General features: G+C 39.7%; 1 protein-coding gene across 1 annotated transcript in view; it reads right to left on the bottom strand.

Moving 5' to 3' along the window:
• Positions 1-19,788: 19,788 nt before the first annotated feature.
• Positions 19,789-24,901, bottom strand: part of dkk2 (dickkopf WNT signaling pathway inhibitor 2) — a 43,932-nt gene continuing 38,819 nt past the window's right edge. The window contains exons 3-5 of the mRNA XM_074697663.1: positions 23,274-23,427; positions 22,846-22,977; positions 19,789-21,645 (exon numbers count right to left, since the gene is read on the bottom strand). Coding sequence (XP_074553764.1) covers positions 21,395-21,645; positions 22,846-22,977; positions 23,274-23,427 — 537 coding nt within the window. The 3' untranslated portion in view covers positions 19,789-21,394. The remainder of the gene's footprint in view (positions 21,646-22,845; positions 22,978-23,273; positions 23,428-24,901) is intronic.

Genomic DNA, 24,901 nt, shown 5'->3' with positions numbered 1-24,901 from the left:
TTTGAATCCCAGTTCTGATCAGAAAGCAGGTTTGCTGTGCAATATTTCACATCTGGGCTCTGTTTTTTTATTCTGCTTAGGACATTCAAAAGTAGGAATCAAGAAGCAGAAGGGCACCGATTGGGCTCACCCCTCTATGCTAAAAAAAAAAGGCTCCTTGAAAAACACCCAGGTCCAAACAAAAAATCCCCTTATGAATCACACATGTATTTGGAAACTAGAGTCAAGCTATCAATATCTTGAGTCAAAGAGCTTTGGTGGGGCTGACACGTACATCTTCAGGCTGTCGTTTGAGATTTATTTCTCCTTTGTCCTCCTCCAAAGATGTTTGAAAAGTGAGTGATATCATTTTGGGAAGCAGAATAAGAGAGCCCAAATATAATCAAAGCAGTGATTCAACTAAAACATACAAGAGTGTGATTACAGAGGGTTTTATGCAGATGTTTGTGTTCACAATCAAGTAATGTGTGACACTGAGACCACGAATGTGCTGAAGAACAACACTTTGATAGAAATAACTCATATGTGATGAGCACTGTGGAAAAACAATTAGTAAAGTATGGCATTACTTGAGGTTTTTTGGGACCAGTTTCTAAAAACACTAAAACCCACTTTGATTTCTGTGTGTCTTTGATTTCATATGGTCTGAGGGCCTGGGGATGTGCCTGGAGGGGTGGCCGGTGGGGGTGTGGGGATGAAGTTTGGCCATTCCAAGTCTAATTGTGCCTATATGTAGGCCTCCAGTTGCTATATTGTGCCACAGCTTAAACTTCATTTTATCTTCAAACTGCATCTCAAAGATTTTTTGTGATCAAGTTTTTAGAAAAATACCGAGCCCTGGCAGGTATTGGTTACTGATGAGTACTAAAGATGACAATGAAGAGGCGCTGACAGTCTGTGTTAAGAAAGTATTAAAGGCCAAGACATTTCTTGCACACTACAGCGCTGTAGCTGTACCAAACATAAATTCATCCAATTTGAAGGCTGACTTGAAACTCCCACTATAGGCCTTTATCAGGAGCCTGTGAAACAGATATGCACGGTATAATCTTACAACATCTTAATCAATGGTAATCAAGTGTGTCAGGTAGGCTGTGCCAATGGAAAAGAGAGCAATCATCATGCATGGTTCTTCATGGTTAGAGTTACTAGAGGGAAACACCAAAGCTCATTAATAATATGCAACGACCCGTGCATATGAAAAGCACTTAACTGCACCTTGTGTCCAAAAGAAACATAGGAAGAGGACTTTATATGAATGATTCAGGTCTCATTAATTATTTACAGTGAAAAGTATTACGCCTGTGAGGCTCTTGAATGTCACATATGAGGAGTTTTCCTAACGACCCAGCAGATAAACACTTTTGCTTGTACATCCATTAATAGATTTTGTGATTCAGTCGCCATGGAGTCTCAACGTGATGTACCATTAACATTTATAGATACCACATATTTCCTTTAAGTGTATACCATAAAATGATCTGAGGGAAAAACACTGTTAATCTGCTATGACTGTTTAAGCTATAGTTTCTGATAAAGGATCAGTTTACTTGCCAAGGACTACAGAACACAGACCTCCTGCTCGGCTGCGCTGGATAAACAAATTGTGTTATTTCTGGTTCTGTACCACAGTGTCAATATTACCTCTAAATGGACCTTTATTTATTGTGGAACCAAAAAGGTGGATTTCCAAAAGAGAATGAACGACCCATTTGAATTCAAGAGTCATAACAAGTCCACTTAATGTCTCTCAGTGTTTCCAGTAGTGAAAAACAAAGTGTGGAGCTCTATGCTAAAGGTTAATGTTTTCAAATTCATTATGAATTGCACTGTAGCTGATTGACGCAACATGTCAAACCATAAATGATACAAAAATGTTCCCAGCAGACTTCCTTTGTGCAACCACTCAGGAATATCATGCAGCTAAACTGCATATTGTTTGGTGTTCAAACACTTGCAGAGTCGTGCTGGGAGAAGAGTTTCAGATTGTTATAAATCACTTTGTCTGACAAGTGCCATGACCTCGTATGATACATTGCAGCATGGATGCTGTGACTTCAGACAGATAGAGAACAAAAGAAGAAACACTGGGTGCATAAAAGAGTAAAAGAATAGATATAATGGACCAAATCATAAAACGCATAACGCCTTTGATACGGAAGTATCTGCAATATGTTCTGTCATCAATCTTCGCTCTGTGATACCTTTGATAGTTGAACTTTTTCTGGCTGTTGTAACCATTGTGACCATGATATATAACCAGTCAACGGAACATTATGTAATTCAACATGAAAATAGTAACCTGACCACTCTAGGTACAGTTTTCCACAAGCGAACAAGCCCACACAGGACCTTTCATATCAGCTGTGTTAAATGAATATGGGTGGTAGTAGTTAATCAAGAAGCGAGCGCGATGTCACCTAGTGTGTGTGTGAGAAAACCTCCCAGTGAGCTGTTGATAAATGACGGGTGTGCAGCCGGTGCTGTGGTTGTGAGTTTCTGTGTGAAAACAGGGAGGGAATGATAGCAGACTGTGTGCACATGAGCACTGCTGTTAAAGAAAATATGTTCATATCAAGGTGAGGGTACATCCAAAGATCTAATGTACATTTGAAGGTTGGAAAATGTGTTTTGTCTTTTTAGTGAGATGGATGGGGGAAGCTGCCTTATAAATGGCCATGAGGAGGAATGATGGCTCCAGCCTTGACTCTGGCGTCCTTTTGTTGTTGCTGAAAACAAAACAAAAAGTGAGGAGGACAAGGGGAAAGAGGGAGGGAGGGGAAAAGTGCACGAGGGAGCGGAAGAGAGGAGGGAGGGAAGAACAGAGGTAGAGCAGAAAGTTAGAGAGCCAGCCACTGACAACAATGCAGTCTGCTCTGTGACAGAGACATGATGTCACGTTAGTGGAGTCCCTGGTGTGGGTGTGGGGGGAAGAGTGGGCTGGGTGGGGCCATACCTCCGCTTTTCCTCTCTCTACCCAGTGTGTGTGTGTGTGTGTGTGTGTGTGTGTGTGTGTGTGTGTGTGTGTGTGTGTGTGTGTGTGTGTGTGTGTGTGTGCGACTCTTTTCTTCTTTCTTTTTTTAGTGAATGAATGTTGGGAGGTATAATGGCCCCAGCTCGCAGCTCCACTTCCGCACACCTGTCATGTGAAACAGTGAGATTTCCAGGTCGTTCATTCATGGCCTGGTCCCTGCTGAGCGCGCTGCTCAGAGAGAGTGAGGGAAGCCTGGTAAAGGATCGCCCTCAAGGGATTGCATGTGTGTGTGTATGTGTGTGTGTGTGTGTGTGTGTGTGTGTCAGAAAGATTGCAGGTGGATGGATAAAGGACAGGAGGGATGTGCTAGTGATAGTGATGGTGAAAATAAGCCTTTAGATATATGCTTCCAAAGTGCATGGCTTTAATTGAACATGTGTCGGGTTCACGCTGTCTGCCATAAGTTTCCTTTCACAACACAGCTTGAGTTTGGATCACACATGTGGTCTGCTATCACAGGTTTTTAACACCATATGGTGTACAAAAGACTTTTTCCATTCAAAAACACTTTAAATGTGGACTTATATCCAATAAGGATACTGTTTCACAATTTTACGTCTTTTAGTTTTGAAAACCCTTAAGTTAGACTATCTCCAACTTTTTACAAGCCTTAAGAAGCTCTTTATCCACTCAGAGAGCATCAGGACTTCCATAATGAATCCATAAATGAATTGTGTTACATTGTTGTGTGGTCTTGTCCTTTTGGTGCACTGTGTTCGTGCTTTGCTATTTCCTCTCCTATAAACACCCACAGCTTGCTGTTATTTAACAAGAAACCTCTTAGCTTGATTACCAGTGCTGCCCAAATTTAAATTGAATCCAACCACATTCTCTGAGTGTGCTGAAACACCTGAGTGGCTGCTCAAGTTCAAGGAAGAATAATTGTTGGCAGGAGGTTCCAGTGCTATTAATACTTTCATTACACTGTAATACATGATCGAGCACAAGTGTGGGTTTGAATCTCCCTGTGGTGCATTAAGCTGTGCTTTTTTGGAATATATCTGGTCCAGCCAAGAACAGAGAGCGAGAATCGTTTTGGGATGCAAACCACCCATGCAGTAACCTTCAGTCAGTGAAGTGCAGCCTTGGCCTGCTGTAAGTTAAATCTAGAAACATTTGAGCTGTTCAATTCAACTCATGTAAAAGAAATGACAATAGGAAACTACCATGACTGGGTTACAGCATGAAATGAAAAGTCATGTCAACAGGCTGCTTAGTTTTTATTGTTATATGGGATGAAGATGTTAACAAAGGCCACGGTACCTTATGATGTTCAAAAATGGCAAGAATGAGATCTCATGACTCTGAGACTTCGTATGTGCATCATCGACCCGATTGCTCACAGTTGGTTTGCTTTCTCTTGTTGCACAACTGTACAGCTAAATCATAGCAGGTAGCTTCAAATATTCCATTATCTGAACCATGGAGCAAAGGGAGGGACCCAGATTGATCACTCAAGGTTTAGAATAATAGACAGATGGACAGTGAACCAAGAGTTCAAGGACAGAAGGACGGAAAATAAAGAAAAGATTCATGGATCCACCATGGGAAGCTTCCAGTAATTGTTGGAGTTTATTATCTAGCCAAAGGAAATTGTACCCTTTGCCACCCACAAGCACTCAATAGTAACTATCAAGTTAAACTGCCAAAGTGAGACATTGTGACAAAGCCTCCTTTTAGAGATGAGGGATGACAGTGAGGTGGGGATGGGATGGGGGTTAAAGCGCGTCCTTTGGGAGTAGGAGGGGCAGTGTCACCGTTTGGAGCTGTTGAAAGGAGCACAATGGCACCTGGTATCAGGTTAGCCTGTTTGACAAATGGATCTCCTGCTGTGATCGTGGCGAGTGTAAGAGCTTTATCTCTTAGAAACAATAGAGGCTGGAAATGAAGATGAAGCTTTTTAATGTAAATGTGTAGCAAACATGCAAACAATACCAAAACTCTGATTGAAATAAGGTGGTAAAGGGGAAATAACAACACTTGCTTAAGTCACAGTTATTCTCAGCGGATCCTCAGTGTATAATCCAACAGTGGTTTGTCATGATACTCTGAAATATTCAATGTCACTCAGTGAATGAACATTTAGATGTGGAGAGGTACTACCACAAACACCAACCAGTCCTCTGTTGTCTTTTTGATTTAGCAACATGACAACTCACCCTCTGACAAAATAAATCCTCATTACTGATGACTTTCAAGAGGCTATTGCAAAACAAACACATGGTGCATTTGTTCATCACACTCATTGTCAAACAAAATAGAAAAAGGGTCATCGTGTGAAAGAATGACTCATGGCATAGCTGTTTCCAACTAATGACTTTGGCAGAAACCCATTAAGTGTCTTTTTTGTGAACTGCCAATTAAAAAAGATTTATAGGCATCTGAGTTCAAACTAACTCCAAAGAGTTTACAAACTTCTCTACTGAAACAAGAGAAAGTCAAGCAGTACCATTAAAAATGATCGCTTAAAATGTGTTTTAACCATGTGCAAAACAAATTGATATTTCAGAAATTTTAAGGAGTTGGCTTTTATCTATAACCTTTTATCTGAGGACACAAAATGTAGAAGAATTCATGAAAATAGGTTGGCACAGAGAGATTATTAAGTACAACCCCAATTAAACAGAAAGTGGGATCACCCTATATTTCAATTTAAAATAGTAAAAATCCATTACATGAGCTTTTTCAGAAAACAAAAAATTTAACTTCAGTGTTGCATCACCTCTTCTTTTAAATGTTTGAGAAATTAGATGATAAATCTCTAAGGTTTTCAAAATAGAATCTTTTAATATTCTTGTCTGATGAATAATTCTGTTGCTCAGTAGTTTAAGGGTTCATTTGTCTGGATTTTTGTTTCATGATGTGCCAATTGTTCATCACCCAGATTTTTTCATGGAGCCATGCAGTTGTCATACATACAATGTGTGGTTTTGCATTTGGGCTGGGACAATATTCTTTTTATTTTCTTCTTTATTCAACTCATTTACAATTTTGGGGTGCCGGTTCCCCCTCTACTGGAGGGAAGCTGTAACTTTCTTCCAACCAAGCTTCAAAATAAAGACAAAAATGAGGGATTTAAATTTGATCACAGCCATCCAGTATTGTTTTTGGCCTTGGCCCTTTTGCACTGAGACTCTGACATAGATTCCAATTCTATTACTCTTTAATGATATTTTTTAATCAACACATTGTCAACACAACACCAAGGAACATTATTCTGAAATAGCTGAGGTATTTGCATACACAGTCTCTCATACAGTCATGAACCCTTTTTGTCTCACCTCTGAGAGACTCAGCCTCCTTGAAATGCCTTTTTAGATGATTTAGATATTTAGATGCCTTTGTGGTTGCATCTGAATGTAACATGGAAGCTAAAAATGTTCAGCGTCTTAAACATTTTATCACAAAGACATATTTTTACCCCCACCCAACCACAACCCTGATCTGAAGGATAGGCCACACTCTAGCATACTGGACCTCACAGTGTGATTCCTTCAACTTTTACTGTAGCAATTGATAAGAAACACACGCAGGCACTAAAGAGTGATTTAAAGGGGTCAACATCAACAAACTGTTTCTGAGCAAGAGTACAAGACACAAAGACAGCTTTCACCTCACACAGGCACACATTTTCATACCTAATACCTAACCTCTACTGACGTACCTGGCCATAAAGTCAATATAGCCCTCACCTATATACAGGAGACAAGTCTTTGAACTCACATGCTGCCATCCTTGACTTTCCCTTGCCAATAAAACCACACACAAATCTTCAATCCAGGCCCAGTAAATCAGGGTGAGCGCTGATCAAAGTGGGGCTGTGAATCTTACATGGCATATCCTGCATTCCATGCTAAACACATTCACATGCTGTGCTAGAAGGCTCAGCACTTGTTTTTAGACCCTGAAACCATTTCAAGCACTGAATGTTCACTCACAGGGTGGCACATGTCTTACTATACCTGTGAGCAGGATTAAGATGTCCAACAGCAGGCTTGGTCTCTGCAGGTTTGACCATGTTTTTTTATGAGCCATTGTAATTTTTGTTCACTGTAACTAGGCTAAAAACGCAACCTATCCAGTTTTGGACATCACCATGTTGTATGCTCTCTATCCAAGAGCAAATTTAATCATGGCTAGAAACCATAAGATGACATTATTGACATAAGTGGAAGGTAAAGTTAGTTCACAAATACCTGTGATGGCAACATTGATTTTATTGACCACTAAGCAATAAAGCAGAATCAAGAGGATGTGCAGCTGAGGGGAGTTAGCATCAATGACTTTTGTCATCAGAGTAGCCTAGATGTGTTCTTTTAGGGAAAGGGGGTGGGAGCGTAAGAAGCAAGTGCTAGCAAGCCCGAGTAAAATGTTAGCTCATTTGGCTAACTGGCTGTAATTTACAAGTCATTTTAAACCACTCATTGACTCATTAGCTTATAGCTCCACTATAGACTGACGTTAAAATATATTTGTCATACTGACTTTTTTATACATCCTTTGGTGGATATGTTTGGCTATCTTCCAACCAAGACTCCATAATACATGGAAGTAGCTTCCGTGACATCACTTATCTGTCTCTGCAGTGGAGTTTTGAAGCCAAACGTCAGTGGTGGCCATATTGCAAAATGCCAAAGTCAACTTTACTTCAGTCGAGGTTGTGTGAGGCTTCCTCATTAACACCTACAGTGCCCCAATCATATCATATCAGATTATAGACTGTATAAAACATGGACAAGTCCCCGCGACGTCACCCGTCTTCCTGATACCGTGAAATGAAGCCAATCTGCAGACACAGCCTCATTTGATATGACACTGGCTGTGAGTTCCCTTATCAACAGCTACAGGGCTAAAATAATCACTTACCATACAGTGGGTGCCAATAGTGAAATCAATGTTTTAAACCCAAGTTGATGTTGAACCAGGCTGTAAATATGCTTTTTAAATATGCTTTAATGCTGTTTAAGTCAGTTTTTGAGGCTGGGTGTGTGCATGACTTCCAGTCATTCTGCAACCAGCCTCAAGCCGATTCTCGATGAACAGCAACTTTTAGCACTTCTACAAAAACTTAATTTTTACTGACTGGATTTTGACTGAATTTTTTGAAAACTCAGCCCACACAGCAAGTGCCATTGGAGAAATCAAGCATATAGACTCAAGTTAGTAAACTCAAGCTGTAAATAAGAGAAACAGCAGTTTTTAACACTTTTTCTCGGCTAGAGGTTGCGGCTTGTTCTTAATGTGCTGTACATAAATGCAGCCAACAGTCCTCTCAATGAAACCAGCTTTGGTTCATCTTCTCAGTTTAACTGACCAGCCTGAGTACTTTCTATAGGTTCTTTATCACAAACTAGATTTTGTTAAAATCCCAGAAAGGTTGGCTGCTCTGTAAAACAAAAATGATAAGCTGTATCAGTGTCACATGATAGTGAATGGGTCAAAAGCACAGGCCCTTATGATTCTTTTTTTCTTTTTAAGAATTAAGTTTTTAAGATTTTTTTAGAACTGTTTTTTTTTTTAAGTTTATTAGTCAGTATTTTGTTGGCTTATAAATGCTCTTTGTGCTTTGATGCTAAATATATCAGAAATTAATTTGGTCACAGTTAAACATATGTTTGGCACAAGAACTAGCTATGATTACTAACTAACAACAGATATCAAGCAGAAAAACTTGTTGATACTAATTTTGTGCTACCTAAATCAAACTGACCTGCCCTAATTTTTTTCTCTCTTGTCTTACAACTTTTTAGTGCTCTGGTTTGCAGTCGCCAGGGTGGCCTTTCCCCTATAATAACTCGTTCTTTCAATTGGCTTGATTCCTCATACTGTTTCCTGAAGAGAAAATCAATGTGTGTACCAACAAACAACTAGTTCCCTCTGGGCTGCTCATAAATTTTAACACTCTGCAGTCTGGCAGAGGCAGAGCCACAGGAAGCCAAAACAGATGTTCCAAGACTTAAAGAGAGAAAAGAGTCATGACCCTGAAAATGATTGGAAATTAGCCATTAGCAGGTGTAAATGTGTTTATTATAATTATGGAAATGCTGTTTGGAGGCAGCACTGGGAACTCTTGGTGATACAGCACCCGAACAATGAGTAAATCACCTCATGTAAACCTCCTTTAAAAATAATAATTGAAAAACAAAATCAAGGCACTTTGGCAACAAATGTTTCTTGTTTTAATCAGGTTCACAAACAAAAAGGCTAGAGGTTATGTATAAATTAATACATACAGACATTACTCCCAGATGTCACATGCAGGCTGTTATGCAGATGTGAGGCCTTGGAAAACAGATAGTTTAAGCATGTGCTGTCTGATTCATAACTTTTGCATTAAGGGATCTTTTTGGATGTCCTGCTTTATGTCCACACAATATCCTGCTTAATGTCCATCTGAAATTTGCAGGAGCAGTTCACGTACAAAACCTACCCTGTTGATGAAAAGGGTGAGTTCAAAGAAACTAAACCTCATATCAGTTTGAAAAGGATCATGATTTTATTACATCATTTTATATATAAATGCAGTATGGTCAGAAAGAACACTTTAAAGGTTTGGCATGACAAGCAGCATTCCTTGTTGAGCTTCATCTCGACTTTTCACTGATGGAAAACTTTGCATTGTGATTTTTTTTTTGTTGTTGTCTAGTACCTGACATGACCCCAGTTCTCTTGAACCCAGAAACAACAGGCTGTCCAAATCAAGTAACTTTGAAGCTTCTTCATAAAAAATAACTGATACTACATCAAAGATAGGTCATTTGAAGTTGAATGTCACTTCACAGCATTTTTTAACCATGGATCTGGCAATGAGTACTTTAATGTAATGGTTTGTCAGAATACCATGAGACAAACAGCAGAGCTTCAAAGATGTTCAAAAGAGTGAGACCAAATTCCCAATTTACTTTGTAAGCCGAGGGGAACTGTGTGGAGAATTAAGAGGACATGTGTCGTTTACAAAAACGAAGCAAACCAAATCAATAAAACAGCAGTGGTCATAAACTTAGAGGGAAGACAAAATTCAGTGGATACTGACAAAAGTCTTTTATATGGCTTCATGGCAATTTCAGGTTGTATACTTATAGTTTATTTTGGCTCAAATCAAACTGGATTGCAACTAAACTTCTGTGTATGACCTCAGGCGTGGATCCCCCTGTAATCCATATGCATGTATTCTTTTTATTTTAATCTATTTTATTTTGGGGCTTTTGTTGGGGCTCATGTTGGTGGTGGTGGTGGTGGTGGTGGTGGTGTTATTACTATTATCATTTTTCAGGCTTTTTATGTCTATAACCAGAAAGGGTAGAACAGTAGATAAAGCAAGAAACAGAGCAGGAGTGGGAAGTGACATCATACAAAGGCATCACATACTGGACTCAAGCGTAGGCAGCCCGAGCCAGAGCTTGCCTCATTGGGCACGCAACTTAAATCCTTAGGCTTTATCTGCACCCCTGTGCATGTATTCTTTATGCCCCCTCATTCAGACACACCAGTTTGTCCCAGTTGGTACCAGTTTGGCCTAATCAACAGGGCCTGGCTCTGCTCCGGCCTTGATGATAAAGAGTTCTTTTTCAGAAGAATTTATTGCCTGAAGAAACCAGTCCTTACATGTGTTGTTGAGACCCAACTACCAACCCAGCCCACACTTCAGGTTAAAGGTCCCTTATTATGCAAAATCACTTTGTTAAGTCTTTTAGTGAAATTTGTGGGTCTTTGGCTTTCCTCCCGACCCACAAAATGTGATATCTAATGATAAAACCTGTACTTAGTAGTGCTTGTGATTGTAAAATCCTGACCTGAAACGAGCTGTTTGGATTTTGGCAATTCCCCTTTTTGACCAATCAGGAGCAAGTCTGACCTGATTGGTCCACCGGAGCAGATACCACCCCTCCCAGCTGCTGCTCCAGCAGCCATCACTGCCATCACTGCTTTGTTTTTGGCTGTAAACAGCCACATAGTTCCATGCACAAGTTTCCCATCTCAGAAGAAGACAAGTCTAAGTGGCTAGAGTTCATTAATCAAGGAAATGTGCCAGCTACACTCAGTAAAACTGTGTATGTGTGTGTTAGTTACTTCACGGATGACTGCTTTTCCAACTTTGCACAGTACATCAGAGAACTAGCGAATAGACTGGTCCTGAATCCAGGCACATTACCAACCATCCGCCAACAAACCTCAGACCCTGGAAATGTGAGTATTTTAAATGCTGTGTGCTGTGGAGCAGATGTAAGAGCTTTTCCTCAGTGTCCCCCTGGTCTCTGTGTCAGCTTCAGGATGCTAACATTAGCTGCGGTTAGCCTGTTGTTTTAGCCTGTAATGTTACAGTAAACCAGCTTCGCTGTTTTCTAAACATTGTGCACTCGGAGCTCGTGGTGCCGTTCCCAGGGAAGGGGGAGAGCAGGGCAGTATCAGCGGTGGCTCATTTACATATGAAGGCCACGCCCACTAAATCAGACTGTTCTGAACAGAGTGGCTATGAGAGCCTGGAAACAATGCTGCTGTGCTTGATTTATTGGCTTTTTGGACCAAAACATGTTACTACCATTTCATGAAGACATCCATGATCCATATCAAACTGCAGAAAAGGAGCAAAATATGGGACCTTTAAGGCTACCTTGTGTCTGAATTCATGACCCTCTTCAGGTTAGCCATTTTGCATTACTTTAGAGTTAAACTTTAATATCACAATGATATTGGTTTCCAAATTTGTGCAAAAGTTTACCAAGTGTGATGTGGAAACTGAAAAAAACAATCGTCAAATTGTTTCGGAAGGGAATGAAGGGGAAGGGAAGGAAGGCCTGGAAATGAAGAGAAAAAGGGGAAAAGGAAAGGAAAAGGTGGAGGGGGGGTGTTGGGCAGGCTTGGGGAACAGACTTTACATTGGTAGTGTAACTCAAAACAGGAAAAAAGTAACTTCACAATCATTTAACACTGGAGTTTTAATGAGGGAAAAGAAAAACACATTCAGAACCCCTCTGTATCAAAACATGTCAGACTTGTTATCATTCACAGGAGAGGAATTAAAAGTCTTTTTTTAATTAAGTGTCATCCCAGGCAATAAATGCCTGTCACTTTCTGTCATCATCTTTTTTACTTACTTTGGCTGGAATTTAAAGGATTGGGTGCTTAAAAAAAGAACAAAAATCTAATATAAATGACTTAATTTGTAACCCTGCCCACAGTCAAAGCATCCCAGCACCATCATGTGCTTTTACCAGTGACTCATTGACCAAACAAACAAACGTCAGTGTCGTAACATTAAAAAAGACAAGGAACAAAAGCTTCTCTGACTAGCAGTATTAAATTAAGATGTATAACAGGATAACAGGCAGAGAAAGAAACCTACAGCTGTGATTGGGGGGGTAAAGGCAGTATTATAAATTAGGTGCTGCATGGGTAGGAGAAATATATGGTCTCTAAAAACAAGACAACACCTTATCATTGAGTTTTACCCCTTTATGGCATGTTGATACATTTCTCAATAGAACAGTGCCACTCAGGGTTATTGGACTTCTGTTACACACCGTGGTTTTTCCATCAGGACTAATGCAACTGTTTAATAACAGTGGAGCAGAGATATTGAGAACTGACACAAAGCAGTGGTTGAGCAGGCAGCGGTCCAGGGATTGAGTGTTGGCAGAAAGATTTCATCTATTTGAATAACCTCTGATTTTGAAATGGTTCTGTTCTTGGACCACATGCTGCTATAAAGAAGTCATGGAAAATATTAAACCTTGAACCTTTGTGTGATGATAAAATCAAAACATTGCCAATTGTAATGATTGCTTCAATCAGAATAGGCTTCAGATTTAGATATAAAAGACAAGCACTGAACTGAGGCCTCTGGCTTAAGACATTTTTTCTATATCTGTGATACACTTCTGGCTATTTATATTAATCTATAATAGCACTCAGTACATATGTACTCTCTGGTATGATAACATAGCACCATAAGACAGTATAGATTCACATAGAGTAGCACTGCTATTTCTTTCACTCAAGAACTAAGGTGGAGTAAAAACACCAGTGTTTTTCTCGTTTTACAACCAAAGGAGATGCATTATACTAACAATATAGGACTGAGACATAGTTTAAAATTGGTTGCAAGTCATATTGTTTTGTTTTTATTTTAAAAATAGCATTGCCTAGCCAGAGTTCTTGTTTTATTTCAGGACTCTGTGTTGTCATTGTTTTTGCTACTCAGTTTTCAACAGTTCTCAGATGGCTTTCAGATGGTTTGGGGCCTTAAGAGAAAAGGCAATTCATTACTTTGTCAAACATCAAATGTAAAAAAGACCACAAAACAAAGTTGTTCAATAGTAGAATTTAGGCTTTTTGCCCTCCTCATGGTATGGCTCATCACACATCCCCTCATATACTTTTCAGCGTTAGCCTAAAGGTTGGGAACTCCAAAGTTAAACCAGCAACAATAAAAGTGTTGTATTTTAAATATCTCATAGCTAACCCTCAAATAAATACAGCTTCAAACTGATGGAGTAATTTGCAAGTTCACTCTGATCCTGGGAGGCCAAGGCATGTTAGATGGTCTAGGAGGCTTTCACACTATAGGCCATGAGTCAGCAAAGTAAAAGCTGCAGCACCTCACTGGAACTGGAGCTCCCCTCTGAAGCCAAACCAATGAGAGGAGCTGACCAGCAAGTGTCTGGTGTTGACCTATCCCTGACCACAGAACAAATAATCACACTAAGCTGCCACACTGTGAGTTCACTCACCAAAGGGACACGCAAGAGGGTGAAATATAACAAAAGCTGGTAGAAGGCAAAAGCAGGGTCACTGACCCAAAATGGTTCTGAAAATGTGGAAACCTCTCAAGCGAGGAGGTAAACTAGACTAATGTTTAAGGTGGAGCTGTACCAGTCTGTTATAGTTGGCCTCCATCCAAGCAAAACACTGGACCAAACTATGAAAGTTGTACTGAACCTACTGTGCTGGAATTCTCCGAGGAGAACAAGTGTTACTTCATTGAGACTGCAAGGAGCATGAATGAAGACTCTTAATCCTGGTTTAAACTTCTGAATTGATTCTACACTGAGGTTGTATACACTGATAAGAGCACTGCAGACTTGTTTGCTGAAGTGTCTGCATCTCTCAGCACTACTTCGCCCAGATGCAGGCTAGCATTACCTGTCTCTGGTTGCTCTCCGTCTATTTTGTTAAGTTGTGTGCAGGAATCCAGGACAAATCAATTTGAATTATATAGTCGAAACTGATCTGTGTTGAGCAGCAGTTTATTGAACTGTATTTATTGCAAATTAGAAAAGAGGGGAGACTTCAGATGAGAATGTAAAGCTGCTGTAACAGTGTAGGTGTCAATACCATACAGGAAATGTAATGCTACCCAGCAGAGCAATCACAGGGCTTGTGGTCTTAAGTGTTTCAAAGACACAGGCTTCTGCGGAGGCAAAGGGCTATGGGAACTTGAGGCTTATCCTAAGGTGCACTGATGAAGAATCTCAGTCTGGCTTGGTTAGCCCAGGAGGACAGCTGAGGCAACAGATAGGTATGGGTAGGTTAGGAAGCCTGAGGTTTGAGCTGTCAGAAGTTCAGAAAAGCCACAAAGTGGAACTATCTTATAGACGATGGGCAAACCATCATACGACTTAGGTGGACGAAAGAGGGTTTGGCCGAGATGAAAACCTGACAACATGTCTTCTGAGACAAACAGAGAGTTAAAAGATACAGAACTAACCTTAGTCATACCCTTTACAGAAGTTGCTAAAACAGTCCTGGAGCTCCTCAGTATCAGGGCACCAAGTGTGGATGGGACCATCCTTAGAATCCTGGGGGCTCGCTCAGAAAACAGTACAGTAATGTATCTGTACTGTACAAAACAGTACAGATATATTAAATTTCTGGCATTTGAATCATTAACCACTTTTTTTTTTTTTTTTACCTTTTGAGCATAACTCGAGGACATGAGTTTTCTCATGTTTTGTGGATGTGAAGAATTTGTTCATGTCCCATTGGGAGTCCTGTGGGGGCCATCCATATCCTTGTCATAAAAGCCACAAATGCTTGTGATGGGTACTTAGCTTCACTAGGATCCTAGAAAGTCCCTGTGAGGACTTGAAAAGTCTTATCTATGGATCTATGCATGGTCGTAATCCACAGCTTAAAGGTCCCATATTTTGCTCCTTTTCTGCAGTTTATTATGGATCGTTGATGTCTTCATGAAATGGTAGTAACATGTTATGGTCCAAAAAGCCAATAAATCAAGCACAGCAGCATTGTTTCCAGGCTCTCATAGCCCCTCTGTTCAGAATGGTCTGTTTTAGTGGGTGTGGCCTTTATATGTAAATGAGCCACTGCTGATACCGCCCCGCTCTTCCGCATCACTGAGAGCGGCACCACGAGCTCCGAGTGCACAATGTTTAAAAACAGCGAAGCTCGTTTACCATAACATTACAGGCTAAAACAACAGGCTAAATGCAGCTAAAGTTAGCATCCTGAAGCTGACACAGAGACAGGGGGGACACTGAGGAAAAGCTCGTACATCTGCTCCACAGCACACAGCATTTAAAATACTCATTTCCCTCTGTTGTACTGTCCAAAGTTGGAAAAGCAGTCGGCAGTGAAGTGACTAGCAAACACATGCACAGTTTTAATGAGTGCAGCTGGCACATGTCCTTGATAAATGAACTCTAGCCACTTAGTCTTGTCTTATTCCAAGATAGGAAGCTTGTGCATGGAACTATGTGGCTGTTTACAGCCAGAAACAGAGCAGTGATAGCTCTCTAACTTTGGCATTCTCTTCCCCTCCAGCAGCAGGGAGAGGAGTGGGCGGGGAGGGGATTCAGAGGTATCTGCTCTGGTGGACCAATCAGGTCAGACTTGCTCCTGATTGGTCAAAAAAGGGAATCGCTGACATCGTTAAATTCCCAAAATCCAAACAGCTCGTTTTGATCAGGATTTTACATTCAGAAGCACTACTAAGTACAGGTTTTGTCATTTAATATCACATTTTGTGGGCTGGGAGGAAAGCCAAAGACCCACAAATTTGCCTAAAAGACTTAAAGTGATTTTTGCATAATATGGGACCTTTAAAAGGAAAATTAGCGCTCCCTTCATTTACTTCAAAACAAACAGATGCCTCAGTAAGAGTCATGTCCTCACTACAATGGGTGCAAGTGCCCATGGGAAACAGAGTCTTTATTCCAGAAAAAACACAAGCTTTTTCTGATATTCATCATAGCCCCTTTAATGTTGGCTGTTGATGTTGCAGACGTGCACCCAGACATAGTCAGAGTAAGAAAAGTGTTCAGTTTCAGAGCTGAAGAGATGATTTCTGCATTTTGACAAATATACATATATGTATTTAAAAAAAAAAAAAAAAAAAAAAAAAAAACAGACCAGTGGTTTGTTTTGATGCAGTCAGATGTAGTGTAGTGGTGTGAAAGGGTTCTGCTCTGAGTTCTGCTTTGATTTGATAATAGTTGTGTGCAAATACATTCTTGAACTGCTGATCCAGTGCAAGCAGATGAAATATTTGAGAATGATCATCAGACCCTATGACAGACGGCTAAAATGTTTTCAGGCATCAAACAATGTATTTCCTGTGGTCAACCTCCTCCATATGTTTTAAAAAAAATTCCCTCAGGGCTCAGGATTCATCTGGCTTTTCTCAGGCTGAGTATTTGCGTTCTCCCATAATACAGGCCTACAGGTTAATAAAAGCATATGACAAGTAAAAGCTATATTTGTTAAAAGAAAAAGAGTAAAAGAAACATCATAAAACAGATGACCATCTATTTCATTAGCTTTCATAAGCGTAAGTGTAATGCCACACACAGAAGTCTATGTGATTAAGTCATGAAGTCTATTTGCTTGACAAGACTTTCCTTCTTTGCCACAGCAAATGATATGAGCCATACAAACCCAAATTACTTTTATGATTTTCACGGTGCCAACGTGGGCATGAAATCAAAGCCTTCCACTGAATCATTTAACATATTTATTTAGCTGGCAACTTCACGGGCAGTCAAACCTGTCTGTGTAAACTCCTTCATTTGTATTTTCTGCTGACACACGCTGGAAAGTGCAGAGCCAGTGACAGTCGCTCTCTCATTAGCAGGTTCTTGGTGGAGACTCCAGAGCCTGTGGGTGGCCTGGAGCGGCAGAGCAGTACTTTTTGTCTATATCTACGTCTTCTTTCCATGGAGACCTTCAGTCTTTGGTCACCCTGAATGTACCCTTTTCAGTGTCCGTGGAGATAAAAAGGCATCCAATATTTTAGTAAACAGAAACCTTATCCAAACAAAGGTAGGGCAGAGTCATTACTTTCAATCAAAGGCATATGCAAGGAAAATATCTGACTGGATAGACACTTGTTGGATTGAAAATACAACCTAGTAAAGTACAAAGCAGAGTTTGGGGCTGAATAATTACTGAAGTTTTCTTGCTTTTTAAAGTTATGTGATGTGAGAAAATGATTTATTGAGCCTCTCAGCACTTTTAATTGGGGAAAAATGGTCATAAAATTTTGATCAAATCTGATTTACAGTCGAGAAAAGGTTCTTATTTTCTTTTGGATGACATAACTTACACTGCTCATTCCTTTTTAAACTGTGATTATGAATTTGATATAAATAGGCAAGCAAAAGAAGAAGAGACTCATTTACCTTGAAGAGTCTGCACCTTTTTCCTGAAACAGAAGTACTGAACATCTGGTGAACATATTTACATAAAAGGTCACTCCTCGACTTTTCCACAGAGTCCGTAAAATAAGCTAATGACTGAAGGAGAATGGAACATGTATTATTTAATAATTATAGATGATCAAAGAGAAAACAAATCCAGCTCAGCAACTTAACTGAAAAAAAACTCTTAAATTTGACTGAAAATATCTTAGCAAGGGTGTGTATTGACTCCACACCAGCACCAAACGCAAAAGATGAAGGGTTTTTACACAATGGTTGCAATGCTTATTTTGGCATGGCAGCTTTACAGCATTTTAAATGTATGCATATATTACAGCTGTTAAATTCACTTCATAGTGCTAGTAAAGTATGAATACTATTCTAGTAGATATATAATGCCACTGTAGCAGTTTCAAGAGCCACGTAACCCAACATCTGGTTCAAACTGCATGTCTAAAACCCCAAACAAAGCCTGCCAGTGGGGGCATGACATTTCTGCTAAGACAGTTTTCAACAGCTTTTGTTTTATTGGAGATTTCTGTGATTTGCGGCAGGGGCATGAAAAGTTAAACTACAATATGAAAAGAAGAACTGCTGTGGCCAAAAAGTTCACACTGAGAAGAACAATAGGAGCCCCACAATGAAGCTGCTGCATTTGATGTTTGTGCAAATTGTACTCCTCCTGTTAAAGATTATATAAAAAGAATGACACACTCTGGGGATTAGTAAAAAGATGAACCAGTGCAATTGTACAAAATGTTCCTCAAATTGTGAGTTCAGTAAAAAAAAAAGAAGAAAAAAAAGGCCTTTTGAAGTGAAATAAGCTCATTATCTGTAAAGGAAGGACAGCGATGACATGAAGAGATCTCTTTGAGATCCCTTGATTTCTCTTGGTACAGATTTGGTGTATCTTCTCCTGCACTTTTTACCAAAGGACCATCTGAAAGCATATTGTCTATAGATCACATCTGCAAAGCATCAGCCTCTAATGACTCTTATGAAGTCTTATTTGTACTTGTGAAAAGATCTCAAAGGCAGACACAGTTGGTTTGGTGGTTTTAGTGACCCTTACCGCACTGGTCTTTCTCCAAATGCGTTTTAAATTATGATCATTTCAGCTTGGATTATATGGCCAGTCGACATGGCAGCGTATAACCCAGCTAATACATTTACTTTACAAAGCCCTGTTGATCCTAGACATGTACCTCAAGTAACCAGCAATGGTTTAAACAATTGGCGTGGTTAAAATTTGTCATTATTTTCTATTCATACGATAAATCCATGCAGAAGGTGTAATTCCTGGAGCTCTAAAACAAGCCAGCAGTACTGATAATATTTTCTATCTCCTTTTCTGATTTTAGAGGTGCAAATTTGTAATTAAATGGTTTTGCCTTGAAAATAAATGTCAGCACAAAAAACTGTCAGAAGACACAGGCCCTAACGGCCACTCTGCAAAACATGAAATCTTAAGTGTTTTTGTCTTACTTTCAGTCAAAAATGTCTTTTTAGATTTAATATGAGCCAAATTCACTTGACAAGTCCAGAGGTGTGTCTTATTTAAGGACAAAAGACAAATTGAGACCTGAATTGCTCCAGTGGGATAAGAAAAATGTACTTGTATAAAGACATTGTTCTTATCTTGACGAGAACATTTCTCTTACCGCACTGGCAGATTTTTTTTTACTTGTTATGAGCAATTCAGACCTCTTTTTTGTCTTTAAATAACTTGAAATAAGATACTTTTCTGACCAGTCATCAAGTGAATTTGGCTCACATTAAGTCTAAAAAGACATTTTCACTTAAATAAGACAGAAACAATTGGTGAAATTTCAGTTTTTTCAATGCAAAGTGTCCACGTAGGTGTTTTTTTGACCTTGAGATAAATAAACATTGTTACAATGTGAAAGCATTTTCGTCTTACCTCTGATTAAACAATTCCGCACAACAGCTGATACAAAATACATTCTTTATTCATTCATCATAGTAAATAAACAAAATAAATCAATGCAAAGTATAAACAAAAATATTTAGAGGGATATAAATCTTGACACCATTTACACACCATTTACACAAACTGTTTTTGGAAAGTAATGTGCTTGTCTCTCCTTTTCTTCCCTTTCAAAGTCTGAGATGGCAGCCAAAGCTCTCTATGTCTACACCCTTCAGTCTACACACAGCTTTTACCATTTTCACTACAATGTTCTTAATTTTACCACTCCATACTCTTCTCACCTAAATCATTTAATGGTAATGTTTAAGATTCATATTTTTATTATATGTACATGATATACATTGACTCTTAAATACATTTTCATTGTTTCCAATCTATTTACAATATAAAAGCTTATTGATGATTTGCATGGGTACAAAATGTGTGTATTTAATGCTTTAAAGGCATTAAAGCAAAAAGAGGAAACTGTGTTATTATACTGACTATGTTTAAAGAAGTTGAATGTAAATGGAAAACTGCTGCACCCAAAGTAAAACTGCATATTGTTTCATGAGAAGAGAGAATGCAGTCGTTTCTAACAGGAAAAAAATATGATTCAAAGTAGACGTCTCTTTGAAAACTTGAGGTTTATGGAGTGCTTCAGTAACCCTCATTCATCTTCCTGCTTTTCCATTCCTGCTGGAGTTGTAAATAGAAACAAAAAACTTGCACTTTCAACCTATACTTCCAACCAAAACCATGATATCAGAACCACGAAATATGGAGTGGAGCACCACCTCAGCTCAAACTGAACCCACACAGTTGTATCACAATAGGCTGCAGCTGTATCTGACAGATCAAACGAGGTTCCCACAAGGAACACAGTGCTTTATCTCTCTTCTTGTGGCTAAAAATCAACCGAGGAGCTAATGTCCCAGATGAAAGTCATCACTCTGATCTAAAAGTTCTTTCATTCTTTGGTTTAAGAGAATATTTTGAACTCTCAGGATGCTGCTGCAGTACACAAGCCAAGCTCTTAAGTAAACTGTATATGCAATTAGTCCCTCGTATAATATAGCTGGTATGTGATGGGTCTGGATGTAATTACTGGTTGTAAATGTCCGGCATGACAAAAGCTAAATTCTTTGAGACTTATGACAAACAATAAGAAGAGTGAGATATTGAAATCTAACAAACCAGACAACAACAGCTTGGCAAAAAAAAGTTCTGGTAATGAAAGGCAGAGAACCACACATTTGATTTTTTCTGTGGAATTTGGTAAAGAATGCTCTGTGCAGTAAATAGAAATATGGCTTGTTTGTAAATAGTCATGATACCATCAGCCAAAGCTTGATGAAAGAGTGCTACTTCATTCATCTCCACCTGAAAAGGTTCACACCTATCACAACATCTACGGACTAACTCTGAGGCTCCCTGAATGTCACGAAAAGTGTGAAAGTTTGTCACAATCATGAGAAAGGAAAAGATCACTGACTTTCACAAACTCTTGAGGTGCGTGTGTGTGCTTGTGTGTGGGGGGTACATGTTTGTATGATGGTGCGCGGATGGACCACGCACAGCAGGCACTTAAAAGCAATCCCGTTTGTTCGCCACTTGCCGCAATGCGAGCTTGAACCCACGCAGTCTGTTCTGTCTCTTGTTAGTCTCTGTCTTTTACTCCTTTCAATTCAGCCACAACCCATCCTTTAAAAAAAAAAAAACTTTCCCTGGCAGATGGAGACAGAGGCCTGGACGCCGACAGCAGCTGCCTCTGCTTCAGATCTTCTGGCACATGTGGAGCCTGGACTTGGACGAGGAGGTGGCGTCTTTCCACACCTTGCAGGAAAGGCCCTTGGCACAGTCGCAGCGCTGGAAGATTTCCAGGCCGTGAGAGCCTTTCTTCCTCTGCTTGGTGCACACCTCACCCTGCCGCAGCACTGGCTTGCAAATTTTGGACCAGAAATGGCGAGCACAGCAGTAGCCCTCAGAGCAGTCGGATGAGCGGAGGCAAGGGTCTCCTTCATGCCCTAATAGGTGAAGAAGAGAAAGAGCTCTGATCAAGGGTGAACCAAACCACAATACATCCTCTAACAGTACATCAAGTGGGCCTTTCTTTTAAAAACACAGAAATAAAATACATCATCAAGAACATTTTTCTTTAAAAGCTTCATGACATTATAAACCATCGATCATTTCAGAGTTATAGCTCTTCGGTGAAACAAAGCAAAGGAAATGTATTATTAGAGTTCATTAAGCTGTTATGTTTTCCATACGTTCTACTTAATGCAAACCATTCTCCATGTTTCCATTCACGTTGCATTATACGCAGCCCTTAGAGACAAAAGAAATGTATGGAGCGTTCATCATAAATCAGACTAACAATTTACCAATCCTGCGTATTAACTGAGTCCCCCAGCTGGTCTGAGACTGATAGTCTTTGGCAGGAAGTTAGCAGAACTCTCATGAACACATAATTAGTACAGTTTAGTCGTGCAGGTTTATTTCTCTGAAAGCTTTAATATATTTCAAGCCGCTTCTTAAAAAAAAACGTGAGCATGATGGGCTGTTTATGCATCTCTGAAACACCTCTGTTGTTTCTCTCCCATCAGTGACCTGCATGCTGACGTTGTAATGCATACTTAACTTTTAAGGAGATTGAGTTAGTCAAACACATATCAAAGCAAATGGACTTATTTAAAGCAGCTAAAAGCATGGCTGCTATTTTCACATTACATTCTGCAGCCTGCTGTCTAGAGTGCATTTACAGTTCAGTAACTTAAGTGTCTCATTAAATTCTTTGCTTTATATAGAGTCCTCTACATTGACTTTAAATCAGGTGACATGAACGCTAAGCAGGGGGCTCCGACAGTCACCAGCCATAATGGTGCCAAACCTGCATTCTGTGGTTTTCACTTGTGTATGGTGTAATGTGTGCTGTCAATGAGAGTGTTTGTACGGCTTTATGTAGGTGCAGAAACAGCACAGGCATTGTGGTTCCCCACGCTGTGATTTTGGGTCCGCAGACACTGACATATGAGAAGAGGGGTAATTATCAACATAGTTTGTGGACTGGTGTTGCCCATAAACTCAGTGGGACTTGCAAAGAGTGAACAACGGGCAGAGTGAGCAGAAGATGGCAGGAGAAATGGTGAAAGAAGAGCAAATGTGACAGTTTCTTGTGATCCGGTCAACATGTTTTATACATAACCTAAGGGGTCAAATCTCACCTTTAAGAGTATGTTTAGCATGTGCTTTCCCAGCCTTCCTCCAGTTGTGCTCTTTGGTGGAGAGTTTGTTATGCTCATCTAAAGCTGTGATGTGAGGTGAGAGCACACTCTCGGAGATAGGGACACAAATATCTGCAAACAGGAACAGAAGAGGGGAAAATGAAGGAAAAATCTGACAGAACACAAGGTCATTCCTGCATACCAGATGAAAATGCTCAACCTGGTGTCCAGAGATGAGATCAGTATTTGCTGATATAAAATTGGGTAGTGTCTTTCCAGATTTTTGGACATTAAACTGAAAATAGTTTCACAAATTGCAAAATAACTTTAAAAAAAAACATGACAATCACTTTTCTCTGTAAGAGTTAAAGTTTCTAAATCCATCCACACAGTAAAAATAAAAGTGGAAGTGTTACGTTTGCACGTACAGTTGCTGCAGCGGTTTCCAGGACAGCACATGGCATCTCGATGGCAGCGCCTCTTCCTCCTGCGGCAGGTGAGGCAGCGGGATGGAGCCTGCTGAGGACTGTGGCAGTAGCTTCCTAAACTGCATTCCTTGTCACTGCTGCATGGGTACACCTGCTAAAGAGAGAAGTTTATTTATTATTTCTGAAAACATCCACTACTTTGAATTGATATGATAAAACCTGCGAGGCTGCACTGAGTAAAATGTTCGTCAGACATTTTAAAAGAGTCAAGCACAAAGGGACAGAGTCGGTTCCCAAGAGGTGTTACTTGCATTGTGCATCTGAGGGTTTATTTTTTCTGAATACTTTCTCCTCCAATGGAATAAAAACAACTGTAGCATTTATTATTTTTTTATACCATAATTCTATATTTATCACACAGGATCATACTTCAATCTATGACAATTTAGTACCTTCTTCCTCAAACCTCACACAATAACTGTTACCTTTTAATTCTATCCAACAAACCGCCTCTACACCATGCACCTGAAGCAACAAAATTTGAACCACTGCAGTTAACAAGCCAAATAAAGCCCATGTTGTATTCAGAGTGGGCATCTCTTCAAGCCAGAAAATGAGAGGGCAGACCAACATAACCAAAACTCATCAAAATGAGACCTTGAATAACTGCATGATATGAAGTACCTGTTTCATTGCAGAGCAGAAAAAGCAAAACTTTAGCTCACCCAAAATAAAACCTAAGGAAGACAGATCATTAGATCATTTTGGTAACTCAGCAAGTCACTCACTGTGTTTTTAAAGATCTCTGGAAATGTATTTAAATGATGAGTTTCCGAAATTTGAAGTTCATTTTTTTGGATAAAAAATAAAAATAAAACAATCTCTTCTTACAAAGTCTTGGTGGTGTGTGCAATCAGAGACTCTTTTAGGAATACGCTGGAACTGGTTGCATGGCCTGATATCATTGATTTAATGTGAGAAAAATGAAGAATAAGTTTGAATAAAATGATTTGTCCCTCAGCATTAACATCAGGGATCATTGTGTTGCAAGAACTTATGTGCCTGAGGAGTGTGTTATATTTCCGCGGGTATTAGAAAACTGAGCCACAGTATAAGTTTCAGTTTCAAAGCCAAAACTCAAAAACAAACATATTCTGTTGAAGTAGAGGATCTGACTGGACTGACTTGAAGGGATATTACAAGACAGTTTTGCTTTCGCTGAGGCATTTTGTTCTTACACTTAAGGTTGGGACATTTTGTCCTGAAGCACACCTCATACCTTAAAGTCCTTTCCAGAAGTGGATAAAATGACCACTCAAGAAAAACCACCACCTCAACAAACTTTACATCCTCAGTTCACAGCAGCAAGAAGCACAATTAACGGCAAGTTTACTTTCTCCATAACAAGTGAGTGCAGTAATGGGAAGTTTTACTGGAACCGCTGTCTTGATATAATTCCTTACACATGCAAGCCCTGCTGCTGTTAAACTTGGAGCCAGAGCAAAGAAGTTCTACATAAATTGGTTCTCAAAATCAAATGAGCTCCTCCGACAAAGTAATGTCACAAATGTGCACAGATCTCATCAAGAGAAGGGGGGGATTTCAAACAGCTGCGAGAAAGCATCAGG

This window comes from Halichoeres trimaculatus, unplaced genomic scaffold (genome assembly GCF_033239565.1).
Source record: "Halichoeres trimaculatus isolate MK-OKI-2021-1 unplaced genomic scaffold, fHalTri1.1 fHalTri1_scaffold_2, whole genome shotgun sequence".
Classification (NCBI taxonomy): domain Eukaryota; kingdom Metazoa; phylum Chordata; class Actinopteri; order Labriformes; family Labridae; genus Halichoeres; species Halichoeres trimaculatus.
This window is presented reverse-complemented; position numbering and strand designations above follow the sequence as displayed.